Genomic DNA, 20,278 nt, shown 5'->3' with positions numbered 1-20,278 from the left:
AAGAGAATTGGGAACAGATAGAGTCGCCTGTATAAAGACAATTTTGGAATTTAGGAGTCTAACAGAAAGCTCCAGGACAAAGCAAAAGGTTGTAATCGGCTGACTCTAATTTCCATTATCTTGGTTTGGACCGCCCCCATTGGAAGGGCATCAAGTGCCCTGTTTTCTTTCCACTTTGGACGGCTCTAACTGTAATAATACACAATTTGGGTCTTCTTTCCGGCCCAAGTTAATAGACCCTGCTTCACTGGATTTGGGCCTAATCATTTTTCAATTCTTTGTCTAAGCTCAGCCCGTTGTAAGTAACAGTTGTTTTCTCATATCATATACCAGTTCCTTTAGGGGTGGGTTCGGTACGGTTACCGTACCGAAACACCCATACCGAATTCCGACCGATATGGGTCGGTAACCGATCACTTCGGTATCGGTCGGAGAGTGGCGGTGCCAACTACAGGAGAGATAAGACAGAGAGAGGGAGAGAGGGAAGGGGGTGCGACAGAGGAGATCGATCGGAAAATTGGAGGAGCCAGCGGTCCTGTTGGAGGTTTCCCGAGCAGGGGTCGCGCAGGGGAGTTGGGCTGGCTGGAGGAGAGGCCGGGGAAGGTGGTCGGCGTCAGGTGGCTATGGTGGCTGGGCCATGTGCGCTTGCAGGGGGCGCGAAGGAGAGAGAGAACAGAGGAGAGAGAGAGCGGCGGGCTGGCAAAGGGGACTGGTCTGGGGGGGTTGGCGCCGGCGAGAACAGCTCACCGCCGATGATCTTGGGTTGTCGAGGAAAGTGGTCGGAGGGGCTGGACTTGGGTGGAGATGTTTGTGCGCAGGGGAGTGCTGCCCGAGAGAGAGAAGTCAGTGAGAATAAGAGAGAGAGAGAGAGAGAGAGAGAGAGAGAGAGAGAGAGAGAGAGAGAGAGAGAGAGAGAGAGAAACTTGTTGAAATTTCTGGAGAGAGGAGAGAGAATGAGGGATTTCAGAAATTAAAATGGGTTTTTAAAACCCTTATGCAAATTTTACACAATTGCCCCACACTTGTATGATCCGTAACTTCTAAACCGTAATTCTGATCAACGTGTGCTACGTGTCTATGAAATCGTAAGCTCGAGACCTTTCTAATGGGCCAAAAGTCAAAATCAAAAGTCCACTAGTTTTAAAAGTCAACTTTGAGTCAAGCCCAAATTAAATCAAAACTCTTCTTATTTTCCAAATAAATTCCAAAATCTTTAAAATACTTTTCAAAATAAACCTTCGGAAATAAATACGGGGCTTCACAATTCAACATCCTTTAAAAACCTCTTAAAACCATAGTTGAATAAAAATTTAAATTTCTAGTGTTATCATATTATATTAATATACTAAATTACTAAAATTATCATATTAAACTATACTATACCATATTATATCATATTAGTATTATATTATATACTATATACCAAACTCTAAGTTACCAATTATGAATCTATGAATTATAAATTTATAGTATTAGACTATTAGGGTATAGAAATTAGTAATTTAGTATGAGATATCATATACATATACTATATACTATATAGGGTTTATAATTTAGTATAATATTAGGGTTTAGGGTATTTTTAATTAGTTTTTATATAAAAATGTATTATATAAATTAAAAAACATATAAGTTATAGGTTTAGGGTTTATAAATTTATATATGTTTGATATAAATTATAAAAAATTAGAAATGTATTATATAAAATTGTAAATTATATAGAAAGGTAATACTAAGTATTTTATATTTAGGATATACCAGTATAGTATATTAATGTATAAAAATGAATTATTTTAATTATATTTTTTTAATATGCGGTCGGTATCGGTATACCGTCAGTACCGGGTTTTGTAAACCAATACCGTTACCGAATTCATCGGTATTTTCGGTATCGGTATTTTTCGGTATAAAATCGGTTCGGTATCGGTATTTTTCGATATTTCGGTATTTTTACCCAGCCCTAAGTTCCTTAGTCCTTCACTGCTTCCCTTTCGTGGGCCCCAAATTCCAAATAATTGATCTTAGCATCACTTTGTTGCTGGCCAACTAACGTCTAATTCTTTTTTTTTTTTTTTGTTGACCTTGGTCAATTCAAGTAGCAGACATGTTTCTGCATTATAATTTCTTGGCGTTTCAACTTGTGGTACTCCCTGCATTCCTTGATATATGCTTTATAGCTTTTTCCTGTAGAAAGGTAAATCAAACAAGGAAAGCATTCCAAACATGCATTACCCTAAAACTACAACTTTACACTTCATTTTCGAAATATTATTTAATGACATTTCCGTAAAGAAGACACCGCCTTCATCAATCTCTAAAGCAGGCAAAAAGAGCCCTTCTTGGCGAACAATTATTGGAAGCTTATGAAAGCAAGCAAACGCCTTTGTTTCCATCCCCCATAAAGATTAAAGCAAACCCACCACCTTCTCCTAATACTAATACCTTTCTTCTCTTTTAACCCCACTGTCTTCCTTCTCACTAAGTTTAGCATCCCCCTCCATCTCCTTCTTCACTAAGAAACAGAATACATCCTTCTACATAATAGTTAAGATCATAACAGTCCATATGCCCATTTGAAGAGAAGTCTCAAGTTTCCACACACCTCCATTCCATTCCTTTTGAGAGAGAGAGAGAGAGAGAGAGAGAGAGAGAGAGAGAAGATGAGTGCTGATTGGGGGCCGGTCGTCGCTGCAGTGGTTTTGTTCATCCTGCTGTCACCAGGGCTGCTATTCCAACTACCAGCAAGGACAAGGGTGATGGAGTTCGGAAACATGTGCACAAGTGGGATTGCCATCCTGGTCCATGCCGTCATATACTTCTGCATAATCACCATCTTGATAATTGCAATCGGTATTCACATACATGTCAACTGATACAAATCATTTTCAGTCACCAGTCACCACCCACAACCCCTGTTTTTCTTTTTCTTGTTTTCTAATACTATTTTGATTTTTTAAATGAACTCCTTATTTGGCTTTCCTTCTTCCTCTTCAACTACACTGCGCTCCTTGTTGAATGTTGTATCGCTACCTAATTGGTTTTAGTTCACTTCACAATTGACATTGTAAATGAGCATAATAATGAATTGTCTCCTCAAAGTGGTGCCCTGCAATTGCATCTCTTCAGTTTCAACCCCACATGGTTGTTCTATATTGAGTTTGATCTGATTAAGTTTCCATTATTTTAAGTTGTGTAGTATCAGCTACACAGAAAGCATGAGCTTAGGACCATCCAAGCATGTGTATAAGGATTTCTGATTACGAATATCAACTAATAGCAAAAGGATTTCCTAAACCAAACCATGGACATTCATAACCAACTGAAACAATAAGGGTTTATAGAAATAGTTGAATGAGAACGTCTACATTCCCCACACACTTCTCCTCTAAAAAGCTCTCTAATTCAAAGTTCGAACCCCTCTTCAAATATAATATTCAATCAAAGCATAATAATAAAAATAAATTGAAAAGCAATTAAGGTGGTCTTGGGACCACATGATAGAGGTGGACTCGGTCATTCTAGATTTCTAGTCCTACCCAATGTGTCAAAAGTGGGTTCAAATGTACCCGCTGCCCAGAATAGCTTGAGCCAAGAAGCGTGAGCTTTGGGCTCAACCAACACCGACTTCCCCAACCTCCTTTGGTAGATTGGCTATTCTACCTATTTTTAGAGGAGCTTAAGCTCAGTAGTGGTTCGACTCTTGAGCAGTCCAACAACACTACATTGCACCAGAGATCCTATATGTAGAATCATAAAAAAAGGGATTCTCAAATCATAGATTATAAGAAAATGGAAAAGATTAAGGACCATAACCAAGCAGTTGAAACCCAAAAAGATCTGAGCTTTATATATAAAATTTCAAGAGCAACAGGTATTAAGTTACAACAACAGAACCCAGAAAAAGACAGACACAGACAAAGAGAACGAAAGCAGTGAGAGTACCGGATCAGCCGGTATAGATGTGGATGTGGACGGCCAAGGTGAGAATGGCATAGAGAGCGAAAAAGATGAGAGTGTGGACAGCTATGGCCTTGCCGTTGGTCTTCATGCTCCCAAACTCCACCTGCCTGCTGTTTCCCGGTAACGAGAACAGTAGTCCCGGTTGCAGCAGAATGAACAGCACCACTCCGATCAACACGGGCCCCCAGTCCGCCATTTTCAGATGAAATGAGATTTCGATGAGGGTTTTGGCCTTTTGGGCTTTCCCGTGACTGACGCGATGGGGATGAGGATGGAACTCAAAGGCTTTTGTTTTTGTTTGTTTATTGAGATTTGCAAGTGAGAGTGACACTTGGGATTCGGAATTCGAAACAATTTTCAAGTTTTAAGCAACCATGGCCAACAGACGGAGGAGCAAGCTACTAGTACCAGCTTGGTTTCTCTACTGTCGGTTGCAGATTACATGAGCGCAAGTGGGCCCACTCTCTGGCGGTGGCCCAGAATAAACGAATAAGCCCAATCTACTGATGGGCCCACCCACTACTTGAAAGCTTTTTCTTTTTTTATTTATTCTTCCCCACTACATTGAACTAGGACTGCTGTAGAGAAAGGCTTAAGCTCTGTGGCCTAATTAAATAGACAGTGAGTCAGTCAGTCAGGGATTGAAAACTGAAATGGACGGTGATTGAAGCATGTAACAGCCACAACCCATAAGTGCGAAATGGAACTGCTGTTCATTGCAATTTGCAAACAACAATATTATGCCTATGCTATTTATAATTTTATATGCCTGCCTTTTCCATGAGTTATGGCCTTGACAACAACAATAGAAAATGATGCTCTACTTATCCAAATTCCAATAATTCAACAAAGCAAAGCAACAATAGCTGCACTACCAAGGATTTTCAATTTTAAAAAAGGGGCCAAAGTGGATGGTTGATAATTATATCATGTTCTAGCTTTATGGGATTCTCTCATTCTCATTCCCTCTTTTAAGCAGTAGAATACATTTTATGGCATCCAAAGCTCTTTTTTTATATATGCTTTTTCCATTATTCTTCTACATAGTCAAAGAAGGGTGAAGGGAAATCTGGGGAGAGACAGAGAAGCTTAGAATGAAAAATTGGGCAGCTCCCCTGATAGCTTCAGCGTTGTTTGCATTTTTGTCACCAGGGCTGGTGTTTCAAATGCCAGGCAAGGAGCGCCCCTTCGAATTTATGAACATGAAGACCAGTGTGGCCTCCATATTCTTGCACACTGTTATCTATGGTTTGCTAATTATTCTGCTTCTTGTTATTCTTGACATTCACATCTATGTTTAGGAAACACCAGAGCCACCGGACCATGTCAATTCTCAATTCTCAAGTTTTGGCAGACCAGCTTAGTGCTGCTTTACAGTACACAAGGATTTAATTTTGTTGTTTTTACTTGTTTTCATTTACTGCTGGTGCAGTGGAGCTACATGTATTCTGCTTTTGTGCAAATGAACAATTACTTTGCCATGCATTGTGAATAAATTCCCTTTGAAATATGCAGGAAAACAAGCAGTTGTGGTCTTGCAAGCATAGGTCTTTGCATAAATCTAATTCTTTAAAGACGCAAATAATTGCTTACAACTTGCAAGGATCTCAACCACAAAGCATATGTTTTTGACATGTATCAGAAAGGCAACCATATGTTCTTAGAATTTGTTTTCCTTTTATTAGTGGATGAATTTAGATGATTCCCATTAAAGCTTCACAGATTAGCAAAAAAACTCACCCTACTACTACATGGAGGCTACCTATGCACCATGAAATTAAGCCATACTTATGGTCTTTCTCTTTGCTACCTTGTTTCTTGCACTTCCCCTGGTATGAGGCTCTGAACTCATGCAAATCTGCTAACTGACTCTCAAACCAGTACTAAAGCCTCAAGATATGCACATAAATGATACATAATTGTTGGTTCTGCTACTGATCAAACTTGTATGTTTGAATTAGCATACAAAAATTCTGAATTTGCTTGTTGTAAAATGGTAGCTAATACAAAATACTCTCTGATGTTGTAGTACTATACAGATGCTTTCTTGTCATGAATTCCAACTAATCCATACCTAGCAAGAAGAAAATCCAGTAATTACTAGAAAAAGATCAAATCCAAACAAGCTAATCAAGCACATAATTACTCATCAAATTGAAAATGTAAATGAGAGAGACAATTAAATCCTGAGGAAACATACAGTACAATCAACTCTAGACAGACAATTTGGTACAAGTAGTAGATCGAGTTGAGAAATATTGAGATGGCCTGGTGTTTAAAAATTAAGAGCCAACATACATGTGGACTCCAATAGCTAATAAGAAGATACAGATGAGTGCAAAGTAGATGATGGAATGAACCAGAATAGAAACTCCACTTGTCTGAAAGTTTCCGAACTCTACGAATCGGGATTTTCCAGGCATCTGAATCAGCAATCCTGGAGTTAGCAGTATAAACAGCACTACTGCAACGAAAACTGGGCCCCAATCCGACATCTTCGATGATCTGCTACCTGCTTCTACTTGCCTTCTTGATCTCTCTCAACTACTCTCAACCCAAAATCTAAATCTGTTTAAGTTAAGTGGGATCGATCTCTGTCTGCCAATGACTACTATAATAATGAGTATGGTTGCCTTTGGGGAGGAAGAGACAAGGGATCGATGACTAGGAAAAGGTGAAGGTTACAGAATCAAGCTATTCCTATTCACACATTTTTAGTCTTGTAGTTGTTTACACCTCACAACTCACATGCATCCCAAGGAAGCTTCCCACGTAACACTTATTACTCATAACGTACAAATACATTTTTCTGTATGGATTATATATTCAAATTTCAAAAAATGTACTTGACTCACTGCCAAACTTATACAATAACACTAATGCTAGTACAACCAGACATTTTGCCCTCTCATTCATAATGACTTGTACCTCCTTAACATATCCTTATAGGCTGGGCCTTGGGGTTGAGGAGGATGGGGGCTGGAGGTGGGCTAAAGGTAAAGGATTAGATGGGCTATGGGCTGAACTAACTATGGAAATTTTAAGCAAAAAAGAAAAAAGCCCTCTCTTGCCCTCCACTACAGTCCATTAAAAGAGAGGTGGGCCGTAGGCCTGTAGGATTGAACATATGCTATATATATCCAAAAAAAGATTCACAAATCGTCGACAGCAGGGTTCGAACCTGCGCGGGCGAAGCCCAACAGATTTCAAGTCTGTCTCCTTAACCACTCGGACATATCGACGTTGCTGTTACCTCATGTGTAGATATCTTTAATTAAACATTCTTCTTTTTGGCCAAAATAACCATTCTATTTAATGAAATTTCCTTTGATGTTTTGATAGTCGATACGTGTTTCCTTCAATTTTTTTTTTTTCTCTCTTCGGTTTGATTTAAGTGTGTGTTTCGAAGTTTCGATCAGATCAGATTAGAAATAAGATATATATGCGTATGTGTTTATTAGCATATATTTTTATAGAATACACAAATATTTATATCTTACATACATATAATTATATGTATAGTATTAGTGTTATTTTTCAGCATATTATGAATTTATATGTTTAAAATAAATAAAAAACAATGAAATATATAGATCAAACAAATTAGAAATATATAATATTAATATAAATTTCAAATAAATCGAAAATTTCAAATTGGAATTCCGATTTGGTCATTTCAGATTTTGGATATAATTTAGACCTTTTAAAATTGGAAAATTAAAAATTAAAATCAGCCGAAATTGGATTTTCGAATCTAAACTACACCCTAGCCGCCTAGCGTGAGTCTTGTGATGTTTGGAGCTGTAAGACAATTGGTTCCTAATTCCCAGTTTGTAGCCCAACCATTTATTAGATCTACGAGCAAAACGTGGTATATATGAAGATCATTTGTAGTGGTTGTTCAATAGTTTAGTTCAATTTTGTGAATTGTTTTGGCACCTATTGAACTAAACTGCAGTTTTAATTGTAGTGGTTATTCAATAATTCAGTTCAAAAATTTAAGATGAGAGACAAAGAAATATAATGTAGTCTATGTGTCAACATATGAGAGGCTATAGATATATACTTTTTCACATAGTAGGCCAGCTTATTTAAATGAATTTCACTTCAGAGTTTATATTGTTTATCTCAGAAAAAAACTATTGATCCCCAATTTGAAATGAACTCTACCACTGCAAGTCATTCTTTTACCTTTAGTTTAATTTATTGTAATAAAATTGAAATGAACCTCACCACTGTAGATGCTCTAAGGACAATACTTGGGTCACTCTAGGGGTGCTCTCCATATACACCCACACTCCAAAAAATGCTTATTCGGAAGTGCAAGCTTAGGATAAGAACCGTTTATTTTTTTAAATCACTTATTAAAAATTATTTATGTAAAAAATTAACTCAATCGACAATCATTTAGTTATATAATTGTTATTGAATAAATGGATAATCTGTATTTAAATAGTGGTTTCATGACCAAATCGTCTATTTATTTTATTTATTTGACAACAGTTATATAACTAAACGAGTTTCAATTGAGTTAATTTTTTACGTATATAATTTTTAATAAGTGATTTAAACAATAAACAATTCTGATCCTAAGATGAGGTGACCGGCAGGTACCCTCGGGTGACCCAAGCATTGCCCATTTATTAATATGAGGGAAAAAGACAACAGCTGCAAGATTGGTGAAATCTTAAATAACCAAAGATACCAATCCAGCAGAAAATTAATTGAACAAAAAATATGGGGGAAACCAAGCCACCTTTTGCCTTCTGGTCCTTGAATCATCATTGGGAAGACGACATCTATGTCTTTTCTTTATAGGTTAATTTAAGTTTGAGGACAGTAGCCCAGTAGGCCACCGACCGCACATTTCGCGTGACCTTTATCCTACTTAATGGGAAACACGACAAACTACTTCACACATGGGGTTGAGCACTTCATGTAATGTTTTTATAAATCGGTTTTTGATTTTTTTTTTCTTTTTAACAATTTTGAATCCAATATTCTTCACTTTATAAACATGAACAGATTTTCAAACGTGGGGTACTTCTTTTGTTCTATTTGATGAATGTGATTATGCTTTATAAACACCTCATAACTCATAAGAGGTTAAGAAATAAGAACTGAAGAACAATGATATCGTATAGATCTTATGTGTTTGTTTCTAATTAATGCTGATTGCATGTGCTTTTCTTTGGACCTCGCATGTGGTTGGGGATGCATAAAAATTAAATATCGAAGTACTTTCATGTATTGTAAAGACAACCTTTAAAAGTCCTACTTTGGATTCAAAAATATTATAATTGTGAAAAACATTATTCTTGGAAAAATTATGGTATGAAAATCAAATACTCTTTTTATGATGAGATTATATATGTTATGAGAGGTAAGTTATGTGTGACTATGTGATTGTCATACACACAAAATTTTCATTTTACAGTCATTTCTTGATATTACTCAACTTTCAATTTGATATGCATATTACAAATTCAAAGACTATATTGTGTTGGTTTTTCTTTTACTATTGGAATTCAAAGATACAATCATACAACCATGACAGTAACAAAAGTGAGATTTTGTGTTATGGGATCCATGTTCTAAGTTGTATTGTGGCCGAGATAGTGGTGCTCAAATGTTTCAGTTATAACCTAAAGGGTTAATTTTAGGAAAAAAACTTCAACTTAAGTGTCAGAACCAGATCATGACTTCTCCTTCAAAAGTGTATCTGTTAAATCTAATAAATCACTTAAGCCTCAATTAAGGGTCTTCTGTCAAATCTATTACACTTTTTGTCAAAAATTGATCATGTGCCATGCATGTGATCAATTTTCAAGGACAAAATTGACATTTCTCACTATTAAAATATTTATAAAAAAAATCTAAAAAAAAAGTATTAATAAAAAATAAAAAACTAACTAAAAGAAGAAAAATAACAAAATTAGAAACAAACTAAAACAGAAAAAAAAACAAATTGAAAGGAAAAAAAAAGGGTGGACCAAGGAGCAAACCCTCCCTCCTCCACCCTCAGCCTTGCCCCACCCAGACCCAGCCCAGCCCAGTCGCATTCTTTCCCCTCCGCACCCACCCCAGCCCTGTCGCCACCCTCTTCCACCTCCACCTCCACCTAGCCCCTCCCTCTCGCAGCCACCCCTTCCCCTAGCTCCTCTTTCCCGCAGCCTCGCCTCGCCCCACCCATACCCAACCCAGCTCCCCTTACCCAGCCACCCAGCCCCTCCCTCCCGCAGCCACCCCTCCCCCCCAGACCCAATCACGACCCTCCTCCCTCCCCTACCCAGCCTCGACCAACCCCTTCCCACCCCCCAAGACCCACCTCAGCCCCAGCCCCGCCTCTTCGAAGCCACCGATCTGGAACACCAGGTAGAGAGAGAGAAAGAGGGTGGCCGACGCGAAGAGCCTGCCAGAGTGAGGGAGGTCGGGGTAGAGGGCTGCCAGAGTGAGGAAGGGAGGATATACATATTTTTTTTTCCTATTTTTTAATAATTAATATTATAAATTTTATAATTATTTTTAATAGTATGTGAAGTGACAATTTTACCCTTAAAAGTAACGGACGTTTGCATTAAATCGACGGAAGATCCTTATTTGACCTTTAAGTGAATTTTTAGTACTAACGAATGCACCTTTAAAAAAAAAGTCTTAATTTGACTTCGACATACAAGTTGGAGTCTTTTTCTTCAAATTATCCCTAACCTAAATGATAGAACTGTTCTTGTGCTAATAATTGTATTGAAAAATAAATAAAAGATTGAAATGAGCCACATTAAATGATGTGGCATTGCCGTTGCGATCTAAGTAGGCACATCATGTGATATCCAAAAGTGATATCAAAAGTTAGTCTCCTAGTATTACTTTTTCTACTGTTGAATTTAATTAATTAACGGGTAAGTAATTAATAATGACGAAGAAGGCAAGAATAAAGAAGAAAAAACTCGAAAGGGAACGATGAATGATGATTGATGATTGATGATTGATGAGCATGGCAAGGAAGCAGTCGACCATCAAAATGTCTAATAAACTAATAAAGACTAAGGAGACGACCATTGTTGCGCTTGTAGTAATTATTATGTTCCTTCAATTCGCTGCCAAATTTTCTTCTACAGTTACCAGACGCCGCCTCCAACTAACACTCACGGAGTCACAGTCGCGGTGCGTCAGTGCCATTTCCGTAAATATCTTGAACACCAAATGCTTATTTTATACCATGTCGTGCCCAAAAACCCTGTCACTGACTCACTGGTCCACGATCGGTGACCCGATCCAGCACATCACCATCATCACCAGCCTACCTTTCTCTGCAGTCTGTACCTATCTGCTTCACAGTATATATAAAAACCAAAAAAAGGCAACATAATCACATTGTGAAAAATATCTTTTTTCCGAATTCCAATAACACAGCCCAATCCCAAATAGAGCTTGTGGGCATTAATGGGTCGGATGCAGGAGAAGTTCAGGCTGTTCTTTTACAACAGATGGCTGGTTTTTGTGGCTGCAATGTGGGTGCAATCGTGTGCGGGTATTGGGTACCTATTTGGGAGCATATCACCGGTGATTAAGAGCTCTTTGAACTATAATCAGAGGCAGATTGCCAGGTTGGGTGTGGCTAAGGACCTTGGGGACAGTGTCGGGTTCTTGGCTGGGACCTTGTGCGAGGTCTTGCCCTTGTGGGCTGCACTGCTCATTGGTGCTTTGAAGAATTTTGTAGGCTATGGCTGGGTTTGGCTTATTGTTACTGGTCGAGCTCCTGTTTTGCCTTTGTGGGCTGTGAGTATCAAACACAGACTTTGATCTTTTCTTTTCTGATGCTTGATTTTCTCTTAAAATAGAAAATTGTTTTGTTGTCCATGGATCTAGTTTCACTATGTATTTGGTTTCTCATCAATTTTATTTGATTATTTACTCAATTCATGGATATGCTGATTGAATGATATATGAAGAATGAAGATATCGATATGGATCGTTTTTTTTTTTTTTTTTGGAAATGGATATTGGTTCTGGTATCTTTGGTTTGAGTTGATAAAACTGAGTTCAATGTTATTTTTCCTTGGGAAAAGGATCATCCTTTTGCCTTTCACCATGCCATTTTTACTTTTCAGTAATTTTCCTGAGTGGTCACATTCACAAACACTGAATTGAAGAAATGAATATACAGTCTGTTTAAGGCTCTGTTTGGATCCTGGGAGAGGTAAAGAAAATGGAGAGAAAATTCCTTAAGAAATCAGGGTCCTGGTGTCAGCATTTCTGCAATTTTCTTCTACTTTTTCTGAATCGATCCAAGCAAAGCGTAAAGGCTTTTGAAATGAACTTTTTGAAGTTGCTCTTTTTTTTTTGTCCATGATGTATTTTTCTTCCTTAATTTTTTGTATTTATTTTCTCAAAACTTTCCATTTGTATTGTCTACTGAGATATAGCATTTCTTGTGCTACTTATGTTTTAATAACAAAATTTGCTAAACCTTGTTCATGAGAGGGTAACGCTGTTCATAACAAATTTACAAACAATCCAAACAAAATGATTTGCAATGGGGAGTGATGCATGCGTTCTTTTAGTAGACTATGAAATTATTCATTCTTACTTTATTCATCTTGCCTTGGTTAAATCTTTAACAATTACAATTTTGCAGATGTGCATTCTTATATTTGTGGGAACAAATGGTGAGACCTACTTCAATACAGCTGCTTTGGTCTCTTGTGTGCAAAACTTCCCAAAAAGTCGGGGTCCTGTGGTTGGAATTCTTAAGGGCTTTGCTGGGTTGGGCGGTGCAATTATGACCCAGATATATGCGATGATTTATTCCCCAGATCAAGCATCTTTGATTTTCATGGTTGCAGTTGGTCCAGCAATGGTGATTATTACTTTAATGTTTATTATCAGACCAGTTGGAGGTCACAGACAAGTCCGGCCAACTGATGCAATGAGCTTCACGTTTATATATAGTGTGTGCCTCCTGTTAGCTGCTTATTTGATGGGGGTCATGCTAGTTGAAGATCTAATTGGTCTGAGCCGCACTGTGATCACTATTTTTACAGTGGTTTTGTTTATCCTCATCTTGATTCCCATTGTGATTCCTATTTCATTGAGTTTTTTCTCAGAGCCAAGAGCTCTAGAAGAAGAGGCACTCCTACCTGGGCCACAGAAACAAGAACCTGGCAAATCTGAACCAGATGCTAATGAGGTAATATTCAGTGAGGTAGAAGATGAGAAGCCTAAGGGTGTAGACTTGCTTCCAGCATCAGAAAGGCAAAAACGAATTGCCCACTTGCAAGCAAAACTATTCCAAGCAGCTGCAGAAGGAGCAGTGAGGGTTAAGAGGAGGAGGGGTCCGCATAGAGGGGAGGACTTCACCTTGACACAAGCTTTGATTAAAGCAGACTTTTGGCTCATCTTTTTCTCACTTCTCTTGGGTTCAGGATCTGGTTTGACAGTGATTGATAACATGGGTCAGATCAGCCAGTCTCTAGGTTATGATAATACACATATATTTGTATCCATGGTCAGCATTTGGAACTTTCTTGGTCGCGTTGGGGGCGGTTACTTCTCTGAGATTATTGTGAGGTATGAACTGTCTACATTCTCATCTAGATGTTAAATAAATATTACTAAAATTTGGTCTTGCGACTTATCATCCATCACTTTATATTCAATAGGGACTATGCTTATCCAAGACCGGTAGCAATGGCTGTGGCACAACTCATTATGGCAGTTGGGCATATCTTCGTTGCTTTTGGATGGCCTGGGGCAATGTACATTGCTACCATCTTGATTGGGTTAGGCTATGGGGCTCATTGGGCAATTGTGCCAGCTGCTGCCTCTGAATTGTTTGGCTTGAAAAAGTTTGGGGCTTTGTACAATTTCCTCACAATAGCAAACCCTGCTGGTGGGTTGCTCTTTTCTGGTCTAATTGCTAGCACAATATATGACCGTGAAGCAGAGAAGCAAGCTCATCACCACCATCACCTGAGTTCAGGATCAATTTTACAAGGCCTGCCTGGAATGGATGCACCAAAGTGCAATGGTGCTATATGCTTTTTCTTGACTTCGGTAATTATGTCTGGATTCTGCATTGTTGCATTTGTTTTAAGCATGATTCTGGTGCATCGAACTAAGGTTGTATATGCCCACCTCTATGGAAAATCCCGTCCATCTGGGCTTTCGTAATCAGAGGATGTCATCCAAATCATCCTGGATTTTCTGAGCTGCACTTCGTCCAAATTGTTTTGATATCTGTATACTTTGTCTGAGGTTGTGTAGAATTTTTCTGTATTTATGTAAACATATTAAGGGTGATGGAGGCAAGCACGCATTCTCCAGAACTCTCGAGGGTCAAAACCAGGCACCAAGGTTTTCCCTCCCATTGGTGTGCCAATTCAGTGCTACCTTTGGTTGTGTAAGATTGTCTTTTCAAGTGTTATAATGTATCATTCCAAAAATAAGTGTTAGAATGTTGTACTGAATCTGGAAATTCAGTTGACATTGAAATTTTTTGTATTTCCTAGTCATTTGTGTCCACAATTCTCCATGAATGAATAGAACAATTATCACTTGTATTGTTTTGCCTGAGTTTCTTTGCTTTAGATTTTCAGATATTTACAGTTTTCTCTACCGTTGTTGCAATGATATTCTTGCTGGTTTAGAACACATAGTAGTAGTTCAGAAGCTGTCTTTTTTAAGAGTAAAATTCAATAGTCCACAAAATTTAATTGTAAACAGATATATATTGTAGGTTTGCAGCCATTCCTACCTATACTTTCCAATTAATGAATCCCATGGTCGTAAAAATTGTTTTATATTATTGAGAAATGAATTCTTCATTGGAGACTATTATTTCACACCACAATATCATCTGCTTCTTAACCCTTATAGTTATATACCAAGATGGATCCTAGCTAGCTATCATCAGATTGATCATGAATTGAAGGTGGTGCAGTCTGTCCTTATCTCCCCTTGTTTACCAGTCTTAACGCCGACCCTCCCAAGCTTCCTCATGGCAGTGATGAAAGCTCCATTGAAGTCACCAGGGTTGTTGGCAAAATCAATGACAGTAGGCTGAGATGCAGAGTCAGAGAAAAGAACCTCATCCGAAGTGAGCAAGCCCTTCCCTGCAACCAAGTTTTGATAATATGCATTGTCAAATGTTCGTGTGGTTTGAGGGTCCATGTCGATGGCTATGCTGGGGTCTACAACTTTGGGGCAGGCTGACATCAACTGCTTGGCATATTCAGGATCCAAAGAAGGGTCCACAGGAGAGGATGATGAAAATGAGTAGAGGCGGTTTGCAAAGCGGTTGCAGTGTGAAAAGCCCAAGGTATGTGCCCCGGACAATGCAATGACATCAGTTTGGGTAAGATTGTGTTTGGCAAACATTGTGTTGAGTTGGTTCAGATCAAAGGATGGTTCTGGCAAATTCCCAGCGACACGAGAGGCTTGTGAGACGAGTCCATCCCGACGTCCCAATTCTACGTTGAATGCAGGGCCTCCCGCCTGAGAGACAAATTCAATTTAGGGAACATATGAGTATAATTTTGCTTTCAAATGGAAACTTGCATGCCTTTCAATTAATCTAATAAGTTTAGGTACTGCCGTACTGGTACTTACAAGGACTACAACATCGCGGGTAGCAAGAGCCAAAATGTCAGCACAAGAGACAACAGAAGGGCATTGTGCTTCAACTGCTTGCTTTGCCTTGATTACGGTGTCAAACCCATCTCCTGCTAATGACAGATTATCCGAAAAATCCTTCTCTGCGTCCCCATTTGGTGAAGCAATCATGATGGAGGCATCACATCCCTGCAATTGCAAATTGATCAACCAAAGAAAATGATCTTGTTCTATAACATTTCAAACACCATGCATATACTTAATGCATGCAAATATGCAATGCAACCTACCTCAACAAAGCAGTCATGGAAAAATAGTCTTAGAGTTGCTGGAGCTGTTGTAAAGGTTTGGCTAAATTTTGTGGAGACAGCCTGCTTCACTATGGATTCAACGTTTGGACAACTTGAGCTATAGAAGTTTTCTACTAATTGTCCCTCTGATCCCTTCCCCTGCATAATCACCATCCAAACTAAAACCAACCACAAGCTTCTCCATACCTCCATTTCCTGCTCTAGCCTTTCTGTCTCTCTCTGCGTGTATTCCATCTATGACTCTTATATATAGAGGATACCCAGAGAATTGATCATGAGAAAGACAATGGTGACCTCCAAACCATATATATTAGTTAATTTGATAGATAATTAAGATCTAGTCATGCATACTTGGTCCAAGCGTTCAAGTCCAAGACTTTAATCAATGTTCTAGTAGGTAGTAACCATACCCTATAATTGGCCTCTTTTAGTCTTCTAGGGTGTAGGGTATAGGTCATTGTCTTGTAAAGCTAGCCATCTATGAATCACATATATATGTAGCCTCCTTTATCACACTTTTTAGCTGTCATTTCCATAATTAGTATGACTCTTGCATGCTAATTCGTCTTTTGAAAATGCAACCATATTCATTGAGACGTGAAATGATGTGGTACATATTGTCATTATCTTCACTTGATCATGGTTATGATCCGACGGCTTACAAGCCTCTTACTGCTCTGATAAACCTTAATTTTGTTGAACCCTTCAAGTCAAATTCAGAAACATGCATCAAGCACCTGGTTTCTTATTATTTTATATATGTTTCTTTGATCAGTTTGGTTGAATTTGTTCTTATTTTTGACAAACAATTAGAACGCGTGGATGGGCGGCCCTCGCAATGCAGCAACTCCCTTACCCTTTTGTCATTACTTACTGCTTTGAAATGAAAATGACAAAATAACAAACCCCACATCCAACGTAAGCTTGCACAACTCTAAGGCGACTTTCATTTCATATTCAGATTTTGAAATTTGCAATGGCGTGTGGAGAAGAAATTCTACCATATACTATAAACAAGTCTTTTAATTCTTTTGCCTATATGTCTAAACAACTATTATCAATTTATCAACATTTAACAACAGAGAAAATGTTAATTAATATCACGCCCTAGCTAGTTGGCATAAATAGAGCATTTAGATATGTATGGGAAATTATTATAAAAGACAGTATGATCTCTCGATTCTCTACCAACTCTTTTTATAATCATATTAATTGCTTTGCAAACTGATTGACTCATCACTTAAAAATCAAAGAAATGCATGAAACCCCCAATGCTTTTATTGATTCCTTGCAGTCATCCAATTGAAATGTCAAGAGGTCCAGACCCATTGTCATCATTGGAGAATAATAATCTCTCGAGACCAATTCATTCGTTAACGACAATTATTCACACATGATTCACATGCATAATTAATTATTTATAAATTTGAATAATTCACATATATCAACGATTGACAATCGATCATATGCACATGAATTGATGTTGAAAAAAAACTTCAATAACCCAAATTTTTGACACATTGTCAAGACATGTAATTTTCAAAATTTATGCATTTTGTACAATATTTAAATAAAATGAACTTTTTTTGTCGAAAATACTTTAATTAAGAAAAAGGCGAAAAGGCCAGAGAAACAGCGCATAAGAGAAATGCAAACAGGCCCATTATCAGTTTGAAAACAATGATTTGTATATGGGCCAGTGTTAGGCCCAAATTTCGTACACATTGTACGTACTAGAAGGAGTTAAACGTTCCGTGAGGGTCGCTGACAGTACAGCAGGAAGAGGAAACAGTGTAGCACGAGGCCATGGCGATGGATGTTGAAGGAGGACAATTAGGGTTTCCGCATTGGAAACCTTTCCGTCGAAAGTTTGGTCCTGAATCTCCTTTTTTTGCATCTGGCAACATCGAAAGGGAACTCCTCGCCAAACAGGTTCTTTTCGTTTCCTTCTGTTGTCTTTTTCTTTCCTTTCTTTCTGGCGTGACCTCTCAACTTCTTATTTGTTGTAAATCTCATCAATTCTGATGTTATTAAACAATCCGTGCCCATCTTTAGACTGAATTTGAACTAGGTTTTTAAGCATCAAACACATTTGGAATTTCAAAATTTTGCTCAAATGAATTTGAATTTGTATTTTGGTTGCTTGTTCCTTAATCAATTTTCTGTAAAATTGCGCAGGTTGCACTGGATTTAACTGAAGATGAAAAGCTTCAGCTTCGGAATATGACTGATGAGGAAGGCAGGTATTGATAACATGAAATTTTTATACAGTGATAATAAAATGCACTTTTGTTTGTCAACTGCAAGTACGGACTGAAGAGATGTAGCTTTGAAGGCTTAATGTGATGTGTGTGCAGGGGTGTTTTCTGTCCCATTGTTGGTTGTGGTGCTCGCATGACTTCCTTGGAGGACTTTGAAGATCATTATAATGCGCGCCACACTGCATCTTGTTCTGTGTGCTCTAGAGTCTTCCCGACATCACGGTTGCTAAGTATACATGTATCTGAAGCACATGATTCTTTCTTTCAGGCCAAAGTTGCACGGGGCTATGCCATGGTATTACTCTTCATTTTCTTCTATGTTGGCATTTTCTGACTGAGGGTGATCATTTGACATTTTTTGTGACAGTTCCTCTTTCATTTTTATATAATCATCATATTTTTAAAATGTTAGGGTTTTGTGTGAAGCAGGAAAAAAGCCCTAGCATGACCATACAAGTCATTTCATGCTTTTTTCTTTTCTACCTTTCTGGGTGCTAAGCTGGGATCAAGCTTGCAATTTCACTGATAATGACTTGATCAACAACTTAACATCCTTACCCTTCAACTTAACATCATTACCATAGAAGTTGCTTCATGTTTGCTGGGATCAAGCTTGAATTCCACTGATATACGACTTGATTATCAACTTAACATCATTACCCTTCAAAAAATCAAGTGCAAGTACAAACTGGGATTATACTGAAGCATGGATAATTGATCTGGTATTTGTAAAAGTTCATGGTTTTTGCTAGAAGACATCTTATTTATACATATGCTTTCTTGTTTTCAAATTCTGAAGGGATGATCCTAATTCAAGGAATGCAATGTTTTTCCATCTTGTTATTGAACATGTACTGGTTTAGTTATTTTACTTTGGTTTGGATGTTTTGTCTGCAACAGTATGAATGCCTTGTATACGGCTGTGATTTGAAGTTCAAGAACTATAAAAGTCGGCAACAGCATCTGGTGGACAAGCATAAATTCCCCACTTCATTTGAGTTTTTCAAGAAGGTGCATCCTTCCAAAAAACAGAGGCAGAAAAGCCAACGTAAACAAGCTATTGTTAAGAAGGCAGATGCATCTAGTATGGAAGTAGAAAATGAAACCATTGATGGCCTTGTTTCTGCCGTCTCCAAATTAAGCACTTCAGACTCCAGCCCCTCATCCATCAGCTTTGGTCGTCGGCATGCTCGGGGCTTGACATTTGTCCCACGAGCTGTTCAACGTGAGAAAAAACCAGACTCTACATAAGTTGGAATAAAGAGATAGCAACCTTACAAGTTACAACCCAATGGACACAGGATTTGCTATAATTTTTTGACTTCTTCCAGCAACGGTAGGCATGGCTTCTTGCAGCCAGCTTGGAAACGGATTGCAGGGGAATTTGAATGCTGTAGGTGCTGATCAATGGTTTTGTAGGAATTTCCCCTGAATCTAAGGTAGAACTGGTGAGGAGTCGTCAGCTTGTTTTAGTTGACCCCTTCTGATTTCAAGGATGTTTTAGCATCACTTATGTGGAGGATATTGTTGTATGACCGTATTTAGAGAAATGACGCTTCATATTTGATTTGAAACGATTCCTTGTATCAGTCAGCTTGAGTTTCTGTTGTGTTTTTTGTTTGGTTTTAAATTGCTCGGTTTTTCTGCATGCCTGATGGACTTTTTTTTCAACACAATTTCATTGCAATTGCATTTTGGCAAGAGTTTAAATTTTTGTATTTTTTGGTTACATTGGAGGAATCCAATCGAATCATGGACATAGTTTAAGCCTTACCTCACAAATTCTCATCACTTGGGCGGTAGTCAATGGCTTAATTTTCCTTTTCTTTTTCATTGCACTTAAAAAGTTAAAAGGGCTAACAGCCTGTGAGTTTTTTTTTTTTTTAATTTTTTTTTCTTTTTAAAAATCTGCGGGAAATAGGTCTGGTATGTACCGTATGTTTAATAATTTAATGGGTGGATGAAATTACATGTATCCCATTTGATGTTGCGATTTTTTTATATTTTTTTTCTAAAAAACAAATGACACGTTATTTTTTGAAATGACACGTGTAATAATTTCATTGGAGATGGTGAGTCATCCGGGGAGGACCAAGTATGATCGGCATAAAATCTCCTGATTCCTCTGCGTTC

General features: G+C 38.0%; 6 protein-coding genes and 1 non-coding gene across 8 annotated transcripts; 4 read left to right on the top strand and 3 right to left on the bottom strand.

Annotated features, from left to right (window-relative positions):
• Positions 1-2,349: 2,349 nt before the first annotated feature.
• Positions 2,350-2,979, top strand: LOC147288951 (uncharacterized). Its single transcript, XM_086241652.1, has one exon. The coding sequence runs from the start codon at positions 2,661-2,663 to the stop codon at positions 2,871-2,873; it is 213 nt and encodes a 70-aa protein (XP_086097778.1). The 5' UTR covers positions 2,350-2,660; the 3' UTR covers positions 2,874-2,979.
• An 841-nt stretch (positions 2,980-3,820) lies between these two features.
• LOC147288949 (uncharacterized) lies at positions 3,821-6,688 on the bottom strand. Of its 2 annotated transcripts, XM_086241648.1 has the most exons (3): positions 6,259-6,688; positions 5,550-5,555; positions 3,821-4,172 (listed from the first exon to the last, which is right to left on the bottom strand). In XM_086241648.1, exons 1-3 carry the CDS (start codon positions 6,453-6,455, stop codon positions 3,947-3,949), a joined length of 429 nt encoding a protein of 142 aa, XP_086097774.1. In that variant the 5' UTR covers positions 6,456-6,688; the 3' UTR covers positions 3,821-3,946. The 2 variants fall into 2 exon arrangements, with proteins under 2 accessions (XP_086097774.1, XP_086097773.1); XM_086241647.1 differs by lacking the exon at positions 3,821-4,172 and having other exon boundaries at positions 5,481-6,034.
• Positions 4,920-5,469, top strand: LOC147288950 (DUF3339-domain containing protein). The gene has a single exon (XM_086241649.1). It carries the CDS (start codon positions 5,055-5,057, stop codon positions 5,259-5,261), a length of 207 nt encoding a protein of 68 aa, XP_086097775.1. The 5' UTR covers positions 4,920-5,054; the 3' UTR covers positions 5,262-5,469.
• A 432-nt stretch (positions 6,689-7,120) lies between the features above and the next one.
• Positions 7,121-7,202, bottom strand: TRNAS-UGA (transfer RNA serine (anticodon UGA)). Its single transcript has one exon. It is a non-coding gene; the product is annotated as a tRNA-Ser (tRNA).
• A 4,145-nt stretch (positions 7,203-11,347) lies between these two features.
• Positions 11,348-14,518, top strand: LOC147288947 (Major facilitator superfamily protein). The gene is made up of 3 exons (XM_086240650.1): positions 11,348-11,739; positions 12,599-13,530; positions 13,623-14,518. The coding sequence occupies exons 1-3, from the start codon at positions 11,404-11,406 to the stop codon at positions 14,131-14,133; spliced, it is 1,779 nt and encodes a 592-aa protein (XP_086096776.1). The 5' UTR covers positions 11,348-11,403; the 3' UTR covers positions 14,134-14,518.
• A 244-nt stretch (positions 14,519-14,762) lies between these two features.
• On the bottom strand, positions 14,763-16,076 carry LOC147288946 (Peroxidase superfamily protein). The gene is made up of 3 exons (XM_086239730.1): positions 15,864-16,076; positions 15,571-15,762; positions 14,763-15,456 (listed from the first exon to the last, which is right to left on the bottom strand). Exons 1-3 carry the CDS (start codon positions 16,074-16,076, stop codon positions 14,881-14,883), a joined length of 981 nt encoding a protein of 326 aa, XP_086095856.1. The 3' UTR covers positions 14,763-14,880.
• A 1,565-nt stretch (positions 16,077-17,641) lies between these two features.
• On the top strand, positions 17,642-19,738 carry LOC147288945 (nucleic acid binding / zinc ion binding protein). Its single transcript, XM_086241997.1, has 4 exons — positions 17,642-17,816; positions 18,063-18,127; positions 18,242-18,440; positions 19,046-19,738. Exons 1-4 carry the CDS (start codon positions 17,691-17,693, stop codon positions 19,394-19,396), a joined length of 741 nt encoding a protein of 246 aa, XP_086098123.1. The 5' UTR covers positions 17,642-17,690; the 3' UTR covers positions 19,397-19,738.
• Positions 19,739-20,278: the final 540 nt, after the last annotated feature.

Source organism: Dryas octopetala, chromosome 4, assembly GCF_963921425.1.
Source record: "Dryas octopetala chromosome 4, drDryOcto1.1, whole genome shotgun sequence".
Lineage (NCBI taxonomy): Eukaryota > Viridiplantae > Streptophyta > Magnoliopsida > Rosales > Rosaceae > Dryas > Dryas octopetala.
Note: the sequence above shows the minus strand (reverse complement) of the source record. Positions and strands in the feature narration are given on the sequence as shown.

Excerpts from the sequence above, each read along its gene's own strand:
- LOC147288945 (XM_086241997.1), top strand. The coding sequence starts at position 17,691 with ATGGCGATGGATGTTGAAGGAGGACAATTAGGGTTTCCGCATTGGAAA. Across the intron at positions 17,817-18,062 it reads GGGAACTCCTCGCCAAACAG|GTTGCACTGGATTTAACTGA; the intron begins GTTCTTTTCGTT and ends AAAATTGCGCAG. Across the intron at positions 18,128-18,241 it reads ATGACTGATGAGGAAGGCAG|GGGTGTTTTCTGTCCCATTG; the intron begins GTATTGATAACA and ends ATGTGTGTGCAG.
- LOC147288947 (XM_086240650.1), top strand. The coding sequence starts at position 11,404 with ATGGGTCGGATGCAGGAGAAGTTCAGGCTGTTCTTTTACAACAGATGG. Across the intron at positions 11,740-12,598 it reads CTGTTTTGCCTTTGTGGGCT|ATGTGCATTCTTATATTTGT; the intron begins GTGAGTATCAAA and ends ACAATTTTGCAG. Across the intron at positions 13,531-13,622 it reads TTCTCTGAGATTATTGTGAG|GGACTATGCTTATCCAAGAC; the intron begins GTATGAACTGTC and ends TATATTCAATAG.
- LOC147288951 (XM_086241652.1), top strand. The coding sequence starts at position 2,661 with ATGAGTGCTGATTGGGGGCCGGTCGTCGCTGCAGTGGTTTTGTTCATC.
- LOC147288950 (XM_086241649.1), top strand. The coding sequence starts at position 5,055 with ATGAAAAATTGGGCAGCTCCCCTGATAGCTTCAGCGTTGTTTGCATTT.
- LOC147288946 (XM_086239730.1), bottom strand. The coding sequence starts at position 16,076 with ATGGAGGTATGGAGAAGCTTGTGGTTGGTTTTAGTTTGGATGGTGATT. Across the intron at positions 15,763-15,863 it reads TCCATGACTGCTTTGTTGAG|GGATGTGATGCCTCCATCAT; the intron begins GTAGGTTGCATT and ends TTGCAATTGCAG. Across the intron at positions 15,457-15,570 it reads CCCGCGATGTTGTAGTCCTT|GCGGGAGGCCCTGCATTCAA; the intron begins GTAAGTACCAGT and ends TTTGTCTCTCAG.
- LOC147288949 (XM_086241648.1), bottom strand. The coding sequence starts at position 6,455 with ATGTCGGATTGGGGCCCAGTTTTCGTTGCAGTAGTGCTGTTTATACTG.